Source organism: Desmodus rotundus, chromosome 9, assembly GCF_022682495.2.
Source record: "Desmodus rotundus isolate HL8 chromosome 9, HLdesRot8A.1, whole genome shotgun sequence".
Taxonomy (NCBI): Eukaryota; Metazoa; Chordata; class Mammalia; order Chiroptera; family Phyllostomidae; genus Desmodus; species Desmodus rotundus.
In genome coordinates this window covers 12,961,021-12,974,966 of record NC_071395.1, presented here as the reverse complement: position 1 = coordinate 12,974,966, position 13,946 = coordinate 12,961,021, and the positions used below count along the sequence as shown (strand labels likewise).

At 42.8% G+C, this 13,946-nt stretch overlaps 1 protein-coding gene across 1 annotated transcript in view; it reads left to right on the top strand.

Moving 5' to 3' along the window:
- Window positions 1-13,946, top strand: part of RNF150 (ring finger protein 150) — a 168,399-nt gene that overhangs the window by 109,634 nt on the left and 44,819 nt on the right. Inside the window, exons 3-4 of the mRNA XM_024569207.4 lie at window positions 2,135-2,206; window positions 3,611-3,693. Coding sequence (XP_024424975.1) covers window positions 2,135-2,206; window positions 3,611-3,693 — 155 coding nt within the window. The remainder of the gene's footprint in view (window positions 1-2,134; window positions 2,207-3,610; window positions 3,694-13,946) is intronic.

Below are 13,946 nucleotides of genomic sequence, written 5' to 3'. Positions count from 1 at the left end.
AGGAATTTGTGTGTGTGTATTTTCACTACCATTTTTTTTCCAAAACCTAGAGTTGTACCTGGGACAACGTAAGTGATCTGAAATATGAGTTGAATGATCCATTGCCAATTACTGAAGGCAGCTTTATTCGTATTAATGGGAAGCAAACTTGCAGACAGTCCTGTCCTCAGGGAGCTTACATGAGAGAAAAGCAACTGGGATTGATCTTGAAAATGGCAGATATTGTCACAGTGCCATGAAGCAGAGAGACAGAGTGCTGTGAGGGCTTAGACCAGAGGAATCTTCTCTCCTGGAAGACATCTAGGAAGGGCTCCCCACAAAATGGCCTGGACTGAGACAAAAGGATGATTAGTCAATAACTAGAGGAGGAGGAGAGGAAAAACAGTTGCACCCCATTTAGTTTTACCTCAATTCCTTTTTTCTCCCTCTCACTCTGTGTCCCCCATTGGTATTTCTTATTACAGATTCTTCCCATTTTTCTTGCCACCTTAGTTTGCTAGCTACTCATGGACTTCTGCTTAAATCTCAAGTGTCCTTTTAGGAAAGACAAAACTTACGCTCCTATGAAAAATGCCAGTGATTACTGTAAAAACTAAAAATGAAATATCAAAGAGAAAAGTAAATTAACAAGGAGAATATCTCCTTTTCTAATTATTTACTGTAACTACTGTATGTAAAGGGAAGTGTCTCGTGATAGGTAGGTATTTAAGAGATTTTGATTGGTTGGCCAGCAGGTTGGTTAGTTGGTTGGCTGAATGGCTGGTTGACTGGTTAGCTGGCTGGCCAGATGTTGGTTGGCTGGCTGATTGGTTGGTTGGCTGGTTGGCCAAATGTGAGTTGATTGGCTGGCTGATTGGTTAGTTGGCTGTCTGGGCAGAAGTTGGTTATTTAACTGACTGGATGGTTGGTCAATTGGATGGATGGTGAATAATAAGAATGGTAATTGAGCTTTGGCTTTGAAGTCACACTTAATTTTATTCAGATTCTAACTGACACTATAATATTAAAACAATTTACATAAACTCTGTAAGTCTCAATTCATTCTATGAAATAATATTTCTCTCATAGGGTTGTTGTGAAGATAAAGGATACTCCTGCAGATACACCTTTAGCGTGGTACCTGGGATAAATTAACTGTTCACTAGTATGTGTTCACTATTTTAAAAACAAGAAGCTTGGTGTTATTTCCAAGAGGAATACAATCAGTGAAAGCAAATGCTTACTCTGTTTAAATGTTTTTCCCATTTATCTCAGTCCTTCAAATATGTTTTAGTGCTGCAAATACGCATCTATAACAAACAGTACGCATACCTAGAAAGGGGATATAACATGGAAGAAGCTCACAGGCACAAAAGCAAACCGCTTTTTTCCCTGACAGATTGAAACAGTTCTTTTCCCACCCTCTTTGTCCCTCACTCTTCTTACTGCATTACCATAGCACTCATTAGACAGCGCCTTTATTCTAAAAAAATCGTGCACAGCGGAGCAGTTCTTGATGTGGGTTATAGTGGTTACCTAGGGTTTGCTTTATAATTATTTGTCAAACTAAACATGCATATTTATTTCCCCACGCCCATATTCATACTTAAACACCCACCAAGGAGGCAAAATTGGCATGTATGAATGTGATGTAATTGGATAGTACAGACTAAATATAAACCTAGTTTGGGTCTACATAAGCAAAAGAAATGTCTTAAAATTCCAAATTAAAAGGAACCCACCAGCAATAAACTCTGATTGTGAAAAAAGAGGAGATGAAGTTTATTCCAACTACTCCAGAGTGACTGTCTCTCTGTCACCAATTAAATGGCTAGAGTGGCAAATTGCTAAACTTGTTTATTTATTTTGTCTAGTCTGCATAGATGTAACCTGCACCAAAGTCACTGTCAGGCAGGATCTTTCCACGTGCCCCTTGCTTAACATTGGCCATGAGGAGCTTCTCCCTAACAGACCTCAGTTCCTGGGGCCACTTTGCACCAATATCACCAGTCCACCTCTTCCAGACCTCTTCATGGTCAGGCAGGCCACTTGGGCATGATTCCAGAGACAGCTCCCCCAGTTTGTGAAATGTCATCAGAAACCAAGTCAAGAATCACAGGCCTTTATTATTAACAAGCAGCTTTTGATGTTTCAGCGCCGACTGGGAGATGCAGCAAAGAAAGCGATCAGCAAGCTCCAGGTCAGGACCATCAAGAAGGGTGACAAGGTAACGGCCTCTTTTCTTTGGGGTGAGGACCTGTTCAAACAAGCTCCAGGCTCTACTGGCCACCAGGGTAGGAGACAGAGAAGGATGGGAAAGGAGAGAGAAGGATGCTGGTAGTTCTCCACTAAGCATCCGTTACTATTCCCATCTTTATTAAGTATAATTTAAAGCACTTTATAAAATGCATTCAATAGGACAACAAAGTAGTTTGGATAGAAAATATGAAAAATGAAACAAAGTATGGGGAAAATATATAAAGTTGGGATGGAATTAGTATACAAATGCATTACCTTAAATATATAACTAAATTTAGGTTGGGGCTTTCTAATAGCCAATGCAAAGAAGCAAATAATATTCAATTTTGAAGTGGTAGCTAATTACCTTACTCAGTGACCCACACAGTTTTGTGGTTTTTTTATTCAAATGACTGTGCCTGTGTTAGGACTTGAAAAAGTTTTCCCATGAATCTTTGCAGGGAAGACCATGTTATGTGCTGAGCGATGCCCTCCACTCACATCTGCAGTACATGCAGGGAGCGTATTCAGAGCCTGTGAAGGGTAGCATCTAGAACCCCAGTCTTCGCAGCAGGCTCCCTCGCTGCAGAATGATGACAGAAAGCCAAAAGCACAAGCACACCTTGAGGAGGGTCAGCAAAGCGGTGCTGACCACGCCTGTGGCCTCTGAAGGTCTCTCTTCCCCCCAGGAGAAAGTGTAGAGCAGTGGATTTGGGGCTCCTGGAGTCTTGTGAGGGATTCCTGGCTCACATGTGTTCCTGGGACTGTCGTAGTCTGAGTGATTGACTTGTCTCCCTAATGGTGTGCTGCTGTTCGTCACCTATCTGAAAATGCTATTGACCGTATTAATATGATAACATTCATTCAAGAATGACTACTGAATTGAAAGTATTTTTCATTACTTCTTCCCCTGAAACATAAAATAATACAAGAATAAGGACTATTATGTAAGTAATATTTTATGGGGTATTAAGGGGGATTTGTATACTTGGGGAAAATGTTAGAAGCACTATTTTAGAGTTGTATACATTAGATTCCTGAGGAATAGGTAGATAAAATATTATTCCAATATTTCTCCATAAATAGTATTTCTCATCTTCAAGTTTTTGATATGTCACCTCTAATTATAATGAATAGCATTATTAGCAATGTACATAAAACATCATCTCCTCCCAAAAGCGCCTGCAGGGGAACCCAGAAACAAAAAAGTGGAGGTTAGAAGGAATGGACATTAAGCCAATATTCAGTCAGTTATTGATGAAGAAACCCCCACCCCCAAGGCTGTGGAAGCCTGCCTGGCTCCGAGGCATGCTGTCCTTTGGGGCGCTACCTGGGCGTTTCCAGAAGAGCTGAAGTCACAAAGGTAGGCTCATGTGCGTTTTCTCTGTTGCAGGAAACAGAGCCCGACTTCGACAACTGTGCTGTTTGTATTGAAGGCTACAAGCCCAGCGATGTGGTCCGGATCTTGCCCTGCCGGTGAGTTACCAGGGCTGCCTGCTCTTGGCCAGGGCCCGTGTGGCTGCCGGCCTCTGGCTCAGACCTGCCAGGCCCACCTGCCCAAATGTTTCTGTGTGTCAGGATCAAAGAACTGAAAACTCGTTCTTTTTGTGCAACCCTTCCCCTTGAAGTGCTTTCTGATCCCCTTGGCACCAAAGGAAGTGCACTGCTGCAGACGAGAACCGCACGGTGCAGTCTGATAATGCGGCTCCCAGTACCAGCTGCCCTTGCCACGGATCTGGGATGCTCAGGGTCAGTTCTCAGTTTTACAGTGCTGTTTTAATTAAGTGAAGAAAATCTTTAAAATGTTTTACGAATGGTCAGGAAGGGATCAGCAGCCAGAATATGGCCAGGAATGAGTAGGAAGCCCAGAGGCAGATTCCGTTTCCCTGGGGGTTTTTTTTGTTTTTTGTTCTTACTAACAGGAGCAGAATGTGATAGTCCCCCACCCAAATGTCTAGATTCTATAGGAGAGAGCCCCAGCACGCAGAGGCGGGAAAACTCCCTCGGTGATTCTCATGTAATTCCCATTCCCTTTCCTTATGGAAATTTACTCTTACTGTGTCAGAATTCTTTTTGTACAGTTAAAATTAAATAAATTTACATCACTTAATTAAATTATTTCCAAGTTGCCTTAAAAGCTGTCCTCCTATAATCAAAAACCTTTTTTTAGAGTTTCTGCATCTATGCAAGAGTTTTAAAAATAAAAATTAAATTCTGCCTTGAAGAAATGTCCCTCACTCAAAAAAAGATTGGCTTTAAAAAGTCTTAAAGTACTTAAATAAATAAGGTAGAAAAATACAAAGGTAGGAAACACACAAAGATATAAAACAATCCATTTAATCATAAAACTGCGATAAGAAATATTTATTAGAAATATAAAAGAAAATATGCCATTAGAGGAATCAGTTTAATAATCCCAAAATGACAAAGAAGTGACAAAAAAAAAAAAACAGGAAATAAATGCAGAAACTCTCCAGCAGAATGGATGGCACTTGAAATGCTTTCAGGCAGCTGGATCATTAGGAAACCAAGCGGGAAGAAAGTGTACTCCGGTGGTCCAGCCAAAGCCTGCAAGTGGGATCCCTTCCCTTGGGTTATAGATGCTTAACTACCCCTAAGATCAAATTGTAAACTGGACACAAAAAGACTTGGTAGTTTCCTTCAAACGTGGGTACAACACATAAATCCTCTCTCTAGACATTACACTTGGTGTTTGCTGGGTGGCTCCAGCAACACCAGCAGAGAAAGGCAGTAGATGAGCCACGGAGCGCCTCTCAGCGTAGCCTCTTTCATCTCTGCAGATTCCACTCAAGCTTTCACAAAGCCTGAGAGTTAAAAGCAAGGAAAGTGCTTTCCTTTATTTTATTTCTTGGAGATTGTTCAGAGCCCTGTGAGGCTGCTCCTACTTAAAAAAAAAAAAAATCCAAAGCAAATTAGATTTAAATAGCAACTTTTTCCTGAGACTCCAAAAAAGTTTACAAATGTAATTAAGAAAATGTTTTCAAAACTAGCTACAGCGTTCCTTTAGCTCTGTGATTCATGCAGGATAAAAGAGCTTGTGCATTTAGAACTCCATGTTATGGCATCCGCTTGCTGGAGGCTGCATAACATCCCAGCCACAGACGTATCTCAGTCCCCTTCACCATGGCCTGTTGGGTAACATCTGTCTGATTGTAATTTTTAATTATGACAAATTGCATGGCTTTAGCAGTATTTAGATTGTCATGATGTATGAGGCCAGATCTCCTTTCACAGTAAAATGTTTTGGAAATATCAAGCAAGAAAAAATAGCATTTTAATATTTATTTCACACACATGCACAAAACCTTCAGTGCCAGTTCACTTTGGCCCCAAGCTTTTCCTTTTTGCATCATTATTTGGTTCTCAGCTCATTCCTTGATTCTTTTTGCTTCAAGCTCCTCACTGTCCATCTGCTTCTACTTTCTTATTGTGGGTATTGCTTTAAATAGCAAAAATGCATTGCACATTCCCAAACACAGTTTATACGTAATGACTGTTTGATCTTAGACTCGCCACACATATTCACTCTTTGAAGGGCTTGTACAGTTTTTTCCACGCTGACTTTAAAATCAAGGTATTTTTATGCCTGTTGCTCTTATCTGCCAGACAGTTTGCACTAATGGATGTTATCAAACAAATGCACTGGCATTTGCTTTTTGCTAGATAATTTCCTCTGGGGTATCATTGAGTTGTTGCTCCTGTGAACTTCATAGACCATCTTTCCCATTATTTCCAGGCTGACTCATCCACAGAATTCTCTGCATCTGCTTGAAGTCAATACTCTTTCAAAAACAGTTCCAGTTTGTTGTCTTTCTTCTCTGGTACTCTTTCCTGTGGCCCCCTCCCCCCTGATACGCTGGGTACATCTCTGCTATGTTGTTGACAGGTAGGGTGTCTTTCCATGTCCCTCAGGAGTGGATGCTCTTGTACCACCATATTGGCAGAACCCATTCTCGTGTTTGTTCCTTTTGGAGACCCTGGCGCAAGTTAGGAGGAACTGATCCGTGATTTCCCCTCCTGTGTGTAGCCATGGCGATGACTCGAGTGAAGTCGCGCAGGTACATCCCTACCAGCTCTGTGAACGAGTCTTCTGTACCAACAGGCCTATGAAATGATACACAGAATTGTTTCTTGCTTGTACAAGTTGTAGTTTAATGAAATTAATAAACTCTTTAAATGTTTTAGAATGATCGTGAAGGGACTGGTAGCCAGAATATGAATGAGTAGGAAGTCAAAGGCAGATGCCATTGCCCTTGATCTTCTTAGTAACCGGAACAGAGTAGGGCAGTGCCACCAAGACTCGTAGGATCTAGGAGAGGGGGCCGGCTTTGTGTGTGCTGTGCTTTTAATTTAGGCTGGACTTTTGTTAACAAAAGAAAATGCCAATAAAGGAACTTAGATTTTGATTCAAGAATCGAATTTATTTAACTAAAGATTGGTTTTACGTATTCAATTCAAAGCCTGACAAGTAATGATAATTGTACACATTCATACTGGTATTATTATTGCTATTACTACAATATAATATGATATTACTCTTATTATTAGAACTATTACTGCTCTTACCACTATTGCTATGTCATTATGACCTCTGGTGCTTTCCTGTTTTCCTGCAGAAGCTTTCTCACGAAGCTCTCTGCTTCTACTCCTGCCCCTAATTATTCATTCTGATTGAGTCTATTTTTAAGTATACAGTTAGATTAGCTTGACTCCAGGTGCTTTTCAGCGAGTGCAACTTCAAATTCATCAAGTGTATCAGAAGTATGACCAAAAAAATTATTTGGGGGAAGATTCATTGAAATGCACTTCAGTCCTTCTATTTCTCTAAATTCAAGTTCTGCAACAAGGTAGATTCCCAGAGAACTAAAAACGTGCGTTATTACCTGTTGGCTCCTTACAAGGGAACTGAGTTGGCCGGTGCGGTGGCCATGGCTTTAATCCCAGATTTCAGTATAAATTACCCTTAGGGAACCTGCCATGTGCGTCTTCTTAGTTTCTCATCTCTTCTCTGGGGCGCCTCGCCACGGGAGTTCGCATATGGAACGACCGCATTTCTCCCCACGAGGGCATGTTTTCACACTGTGGCGGCCGAATGGCACTGCTGGCAGAATTGGCTCTGCGCTTGCTGATGGAAAGCTGAGAGCCAGACCTGTGGCTCACACGTAGCTAAAAGGTGTTTTTGTAGCCTCATCGCTGACTCTGCTTTATGTCTTTACTCCTATTTTTCTTCCTTTCTTTGCTTGTATGGCATCGTTGTGGGTACCTGCATTCTTCTAAGTCCTTTCTAGAATAAACATTTCTATGTCTTTAAAACTTTGTCAACATCATTTTAAATTATTATATAACATCCCATATACCATAATTTATTTGATTATTTTGGGGCATGTAAGTTGCCCCCACACACACCTTTTTTGCTCTTCTAAGTAAGGCTGTGATAAAGAGCTATGTGTGTAGGCCTTAGTTCACATTTTATAGTATTTCCTTTTTTCTAAGGCTAGGTATTCAAATGGCCTGATTGTTTTTCATAGAGTCATACTAAAAGAGTTTTCCAGTCAGTCAGAGCCAAGAAGAATATTCCAAGCAGAGAAAACTAGCCATAAGCAGGAATTGTTAGCTTGTCATACATGTCAGGGTGATGGGGGAGGGTAGGCTGGCCCAGGCCATTTAGGACCCGAATGTCCAGCCGAGGGGCCCGGCGTGTAGCCAGGTGCTGGGACCCTCTGAGGTGCTCAGCTTGTATGATGCACATGGCACACTGGCCCCATGTGGCACGTGGCTTGCACGGATCTGACTGGAGTTGGGGAGACCGGTTAAGGGACTATTAACCTAAAAACAAAAGGTCACGTGAAACACAACAAGCATTTATTTACATAAAGAATAGTTATTCTGGAAACACTGATTCAGGCAGAAACGCAAATAGTGTTCCGAAGAAGAAAGAAAAGTTAAAAGCTCTTATAGTAAGAAGTACGTTATTGAGAATTACCAGCCCTGCAGTCTTAGCCCCCTGTAGGATTGGTCCAGGATGGTTATCAGTCACACGTCAGGTGGTCTGGATGATGGATACCAGGTGGCCCGGAAGGTGGGTACCAGGAGGTCTGGTCACATCCAGTGGTCTGGATAATAGATGTCAGGTGGATGTATTTGTGAGTACTTCAGGGTGTAATTGGGTGGCCTGGATATGGGAGTCCTTCAGGGGGTAATTAGAGTGTTAAGTTATCTGCAGGTCTGGATATATATCTAGGCATTCACGCAGGACTGGAAAGTTCAAAGAAGTTTAAGTTCCCAGGCTAGCGAGACCAGGAATAGAGTCTTGCCTCATGCCACAACTTTTGTAACGTTAATAATTTCAGCAACTCAGTTAAAGGGACTCCATTTTATATATTCCCTCTCTTCACACTTTCCTCAAGACTATTGCAAAGCCGAGGTAGGAAGCGTGGGAGGCCTGAATGGGAGTGTGGGCCCTGGGGACATAGAGAGGAGGACCCAGTCAGGAGAAGATCAGGAGGAAAGCTCAGCGTGAGTCAGCACTGGGGACAGTGGGAAACAGCCGCCTGCATCGGTTGGTGACTGGTAGATCCCTCTGTATTTGCTTGTATTTAAAGCCTGCTCACATCTCCCTGTTCGGATTCTAGGCTATGGAAGAAGACAACCCAGCTGCAAGCACACTAGGGCTCAAAACCCGTAACCTAAGAAACAGATTTCAAGCCCTGAAACAGATGTTCTTTAACACTCAAGGCGCTCGAAGACCAAGTTTGTCTTATCTTTTGGAGACTTTCTTCTTAGTTCTCCAGCCCTAGAGCACTCTTATCACGGGGTCAATAAGGCCCAGCTCCATTTTGGATGGATAATTGTTTGATTCTTTGTGTAAATGCTGCGCTACTCTTCATCTTTCTCTTCTCTGTTTTAGGAATGAGGCCAAATTTCACTTGTATCACTTTAAGAGCTCTCTTTAGTAATTCAGGACATACAATATATAATACTGGGGGGTTTTTGTTTGAAACTGAAGCCTATGTTTTTACAAAGATCAGAACATGACTAACAGTTTTCCTTTTGAAAGAGATGAAATGGAGTTTTAAACACAGCAATACGCCACAAATAGAGTGCGTGGCTCCCATTAAAGTGCAGTGCACAGTAGGAGTGAAAGGGCGCATGAAGCTTGTAGGTGCAAATTGGGGTCTTGGATACCCTAACTGTCAAAGGAATTTCTAATGACATTCCATATCTGAGTCAGATAGGACCTAAAAGCGATAGGCCTGAAGAGTTGGAAAAAGAATTTTTTGAGGGTTGTTGAAGCAAAGCCCAATTTGGGTCTGCTGGTTTCAGTAGATTCTCTGAAGGCCTGTTGGGTACCACGTGTCTACCATTGACAAACACGCTCATAAATCACCCGCATCCATCTAGCCAGTCTGGCAGCCAGCTCCTTTTCTTTCCCAGCTGATGTGACCCAAAGACAGGGGACATTTTCTTTTACCAGACTAGTAGGTCTGGGCAACATCTAGTATAAAGTACCTAGCAAACAGCAAAGGGACCCATTTTTAGAACTTTCCGAACAAACACATATGATAAGACTTCCAGAGCAATTTGCCTGCCAAGGCCCAGGATCGTCACAGTCAACTTAATGAGATTTCCTGAGCTAATGTAGCTGAGAGCACAGTAGTACACCCAGCGAGTGGCTGGCTTCCCATGGGCCTCCCTGGAAGGCTGTTTGCTCATTGTGTCCCAGAGAGTATTCTTGTTTTCATTGGGTTCTTCCAACCAAACCCGCCCAGGGAAGCCCGGAGCCTCCCCTGCCCCTCCTGAAACTCTGATGTGGGATCCATGCCTGGGATCCTTTCACGATAACCCATGTGACATCGCAGTTGGCTGCTGACACTCATCTGGGAACTTCCCTTTGGGGGCAGGGGAGGGACTCTCATTCACTGTCCCTGCCAGACGTGACATGATCCTTACAAGCAACAGGACAGAAAGAACAATTATAATCTCGTCTAAAGATGGACATCATTTTCATTTTTGAAAACTCGACCCATCACAATCAACTTTTACTGAAAGCACTAAAATTAAACACTAGCCCCTTAAGAGGTTTTCTCCAGGGACTGGTCTGATTTTTAGATGAGTCAAATGAACTGAATGTCTATGTGGACAGAAAATTCCAACCTATTTATGAGTAAAAAATAAATCACCAGACGCTGAAATGTGATCAGGACCCTGACTCGGAGCCCTGTAACTCGTGAAGGAGAAAACAAAGAGGCGCTTTCTAGCTGGGCGGACACGGCCTGGCCTGACTTTACCCGGCCTGCCTGTGACATGGGCTTGATTGGGAACAGATTTTCTTCCAAGTTCCCTTTTCTGAACGGAGTGATAAACGTTGGCTGGTTCTCATCAGGTCTGTCTCACTCTTTCAAGCTCACGTTATGCAAGTTGTTGGGCATTCTTGTTTAGATTCTTGGGCATTCTAGTTGTCTGTATATGTGATTGAAAAAATAACTTCCAAGGTTTCCTTGCTAATTATGACATTTTGAAAATAGAGAAAAGTATAAAAAAGTAAACAAAACTAATCGTACCACCCAGAAATAATCATTATTAATACTGGTATATTTATTTTTTTTAATGTGTGTATAGGAACACCATATATATTGTTACACATTATATGTTGATCAATATAAACCACATATATGTTAAACATTGTAGAGTCAGGCCATTAATATAATTTTTATCTACTTGCTTATTGAACATTAAAAAGGAAGCATTTTTCACAATTAGAAATTATTTTAAAATATCTTGATGGTTTCAGAGTAGCCCATTATTGGAGTTTAGTTAACCGCCCTCCTATTGTTCAGCATTTAAATTGCTTTCAGTTTTCATCATTATAGAATCACTACCTTAATTGTTTATATATTTTTTTCTATATATATCCCTTAGGGTACATCCCTAACAGTGAACTTATCAGGTCAAAAAGATTTTAAAGAACCTTAGTAAGTTTTGCCCAATCACGTTCCTGAAAGGTGGTAACAACTTACACCCCGCTAGCGGGAAGTGGGAATGCTTACAGTAGGGCCACCTTGGAACCATGGAGTAGTACCATTTTAACCGCCTTTGTCACCCGAGAGCGGAGATGGAGGTAGCACTACTGACTGGTTGGTACGTGGCAGGGAGTGAGTGTTGGCGGGTGGGGAGCAGGAGAGAGCTCTCTGGGGAATGGAAACCGCCTGTCTTCATCTGAGTGGTGTGTACATAACTATACAAACTTCAGTCATCGAGCTTTCTGAAGACTTTGCAATTTCTATACCCGCACTTAAAATAATGGGAAGAAAATTGTAAGGACCATAGATGCTACGCTGTGGACTCTTTAAAAAAGTAGTTCACTTTGTGCTTTGGGCAAAATTATATAAAATTTAAGTTCAAAGTGTGCAGATGGTGTTTTCTAATAATTTTTCTTTGATTACTTTGGATTTGTCTGTGTACCCAGCCAAAAATTAACTGCGTCACTTAATCCAAGGGATTAAAGGAAGGGAAGGTGAAAGGAGAGGGCAGTTCTGGGAAATGGTGTCTGATGTGTTACTTTCTGTCGTATTTTCAACAGAGCAAATGCCACCTTAGGAAAGAAGTCTGTGATAACCTTGTTAAATACGGCATTCTGACTTCAGATGTCCTGACCTCTGGGTATATTAATCACCTAGACAGACGGGACGAATGCCAACCAGCTCTGCCGCCCCAGCCAAACGATATAATTAGACCAGGGTCAAGTTTGTGGCACAGAGCCTCCCTCCCCCAGAAGCCAGAGGAGTGAGGGAGACTGGCTACGAAGGAGGATTTGGCAATCCCCTCCTAACGTGCCTTCCCCCAGGATGGACTTCTTCCCCTGCAGCTAAAAAAAGAAACTGAGTTTCGTAGCAAGAGGTTCTGATGCAGGTCTTAGTTTTCCAAGTTTCATTGGTTTTCCTTCACTGCTATTTAAATCCAGTACTATGGACAACTGAGTGAAGCAAGTGGCTGTTTATTATAATACTTTTAAAAGGTCTCTACTGTTTGCAAAGCTCTTTTACATACAATAGCTAATTGTATCACAATAGCCCCTAATACAGAGCAGGTACCGTGAATGCCTCATTATTTTAAGAGTCCCATGCTCTACCGACTGAGCTAGCCGGTGCTTTCATTATTTTAATAAAAATAAAAACAAACCCTTAAGTCGGAGAGACTGGTCACAGGGCCCAAAGCAAAGCCAGGTTTTCTGACTTCTAAGCCAGTCTTCCCACTGTACCATGGGCTATGGATTTGACACCCCAACCCCACCCTCTCCCTGCCCCATGGGGTTGCTCTGCTACGCTCTCAAGTCTCTGGGAATATGGTTTTGGCTAATAATCCACCTCAGAAACCCCCATCTCCCTCTAAGCCCAATGTCTGAGAACCCCAAGCAAATCAGATCAAACCCAGCCCAGCGTGAAGGATTTTACTCTGTCCACCATGATTCCAAGCTTGCCGTGGCGGGCCTGAAAACAGACCCACCTCCCACGCAGGGGCCGTGCCCATGCCCAGGAGCTGAGCTGTGATTTGTTACCACATTCTGCTTAGTCTCCACCAGGTACAGCTGCTAGCATGGCATCCTCGCTTGCCTAAGCAAAGTCATTATATTTACCAGCCCGGCACATGGGTCAGGCAGAGGCAATGCACAGGAAAAGCCAATGTTTCCCTGTGGTTTTCAAAGCCACAGCAGTCAAAGATGCTAGTGAGGTCCTCACTGACTTCACTTCCTGTTAGGAGCAGGGCGGGGACAGTGGGTAGAGGGGATTACAGGAACTACTATAAAGGACACATGGACAAAACCAAGGGGGAGGGTGGAGAGGGAGGAGGGAGGTGGGTTCAGCTGGGGTGGGGTGGAGGGATGGGGAGAAAAGGCATACAACTGTAATTGAATAACAATAAAAAAAAAAAAAAAGACAAATTAGAAAGTCAATGAGAGCAATGTAGGTTTCTTTTGTCCTCTGGATAGGAATGGGATATGTTTCTCCCACGCAGCAGCTCCGTCAGCACTGGGTGAGTGCGTCACCAGTCATTCCAACCCAGCAATGCCTGTGCCCACAGCCATTCATCCATGTTCCCAAAATGCGACCTGCATGGAAGGAGTGGCCCTGTGAGATATCTGCCAGGCAGTCGAGGCAGGACATGGGCTCCTCAACACCCTTCATGTCCTCATTGGGAGCCCCTGGCCCCCGGAGGAAGGCAGAAGTCTTTCATGCATTGAGTCCGTGGAAAGGAGGGGACTGCTTCCAGACGAAGCTCTGCCCCAGGAAGCTGGCTCGCAAGGAAGTGCATCGTGTTGATCCACTAATGACGTGGGGAACATGAACGTACGGAATTCTCTCTTGTCAGCACACGGGTATGGAGAGCGTGGACTGCTCCAGGTGTGCTACTAGTTTTTGGAAGTAGAAGCACTTCCTCTCTGCTGTCAAAGGCGTCACAGCTCGCTCAGGACACAGAACAGTGGCCAGGGAGACCACACCAGCATCCATTCTGAGTGGTCAGTGCCGTGCTATACCAGAAGTTTAAATATTTTTAATTTCACCCATACATAAAGAAATGATTCAAACAGCCAAACAAAAAACACAAAGTAGCATGATACTCTGGCTTCATGCTATTCGAGTGCCAGGAATATTCTAAGTGTCTATGCTCTTTGCCCTCTAATTGTCGTAACAGTCCTCTGAAAGGTTATC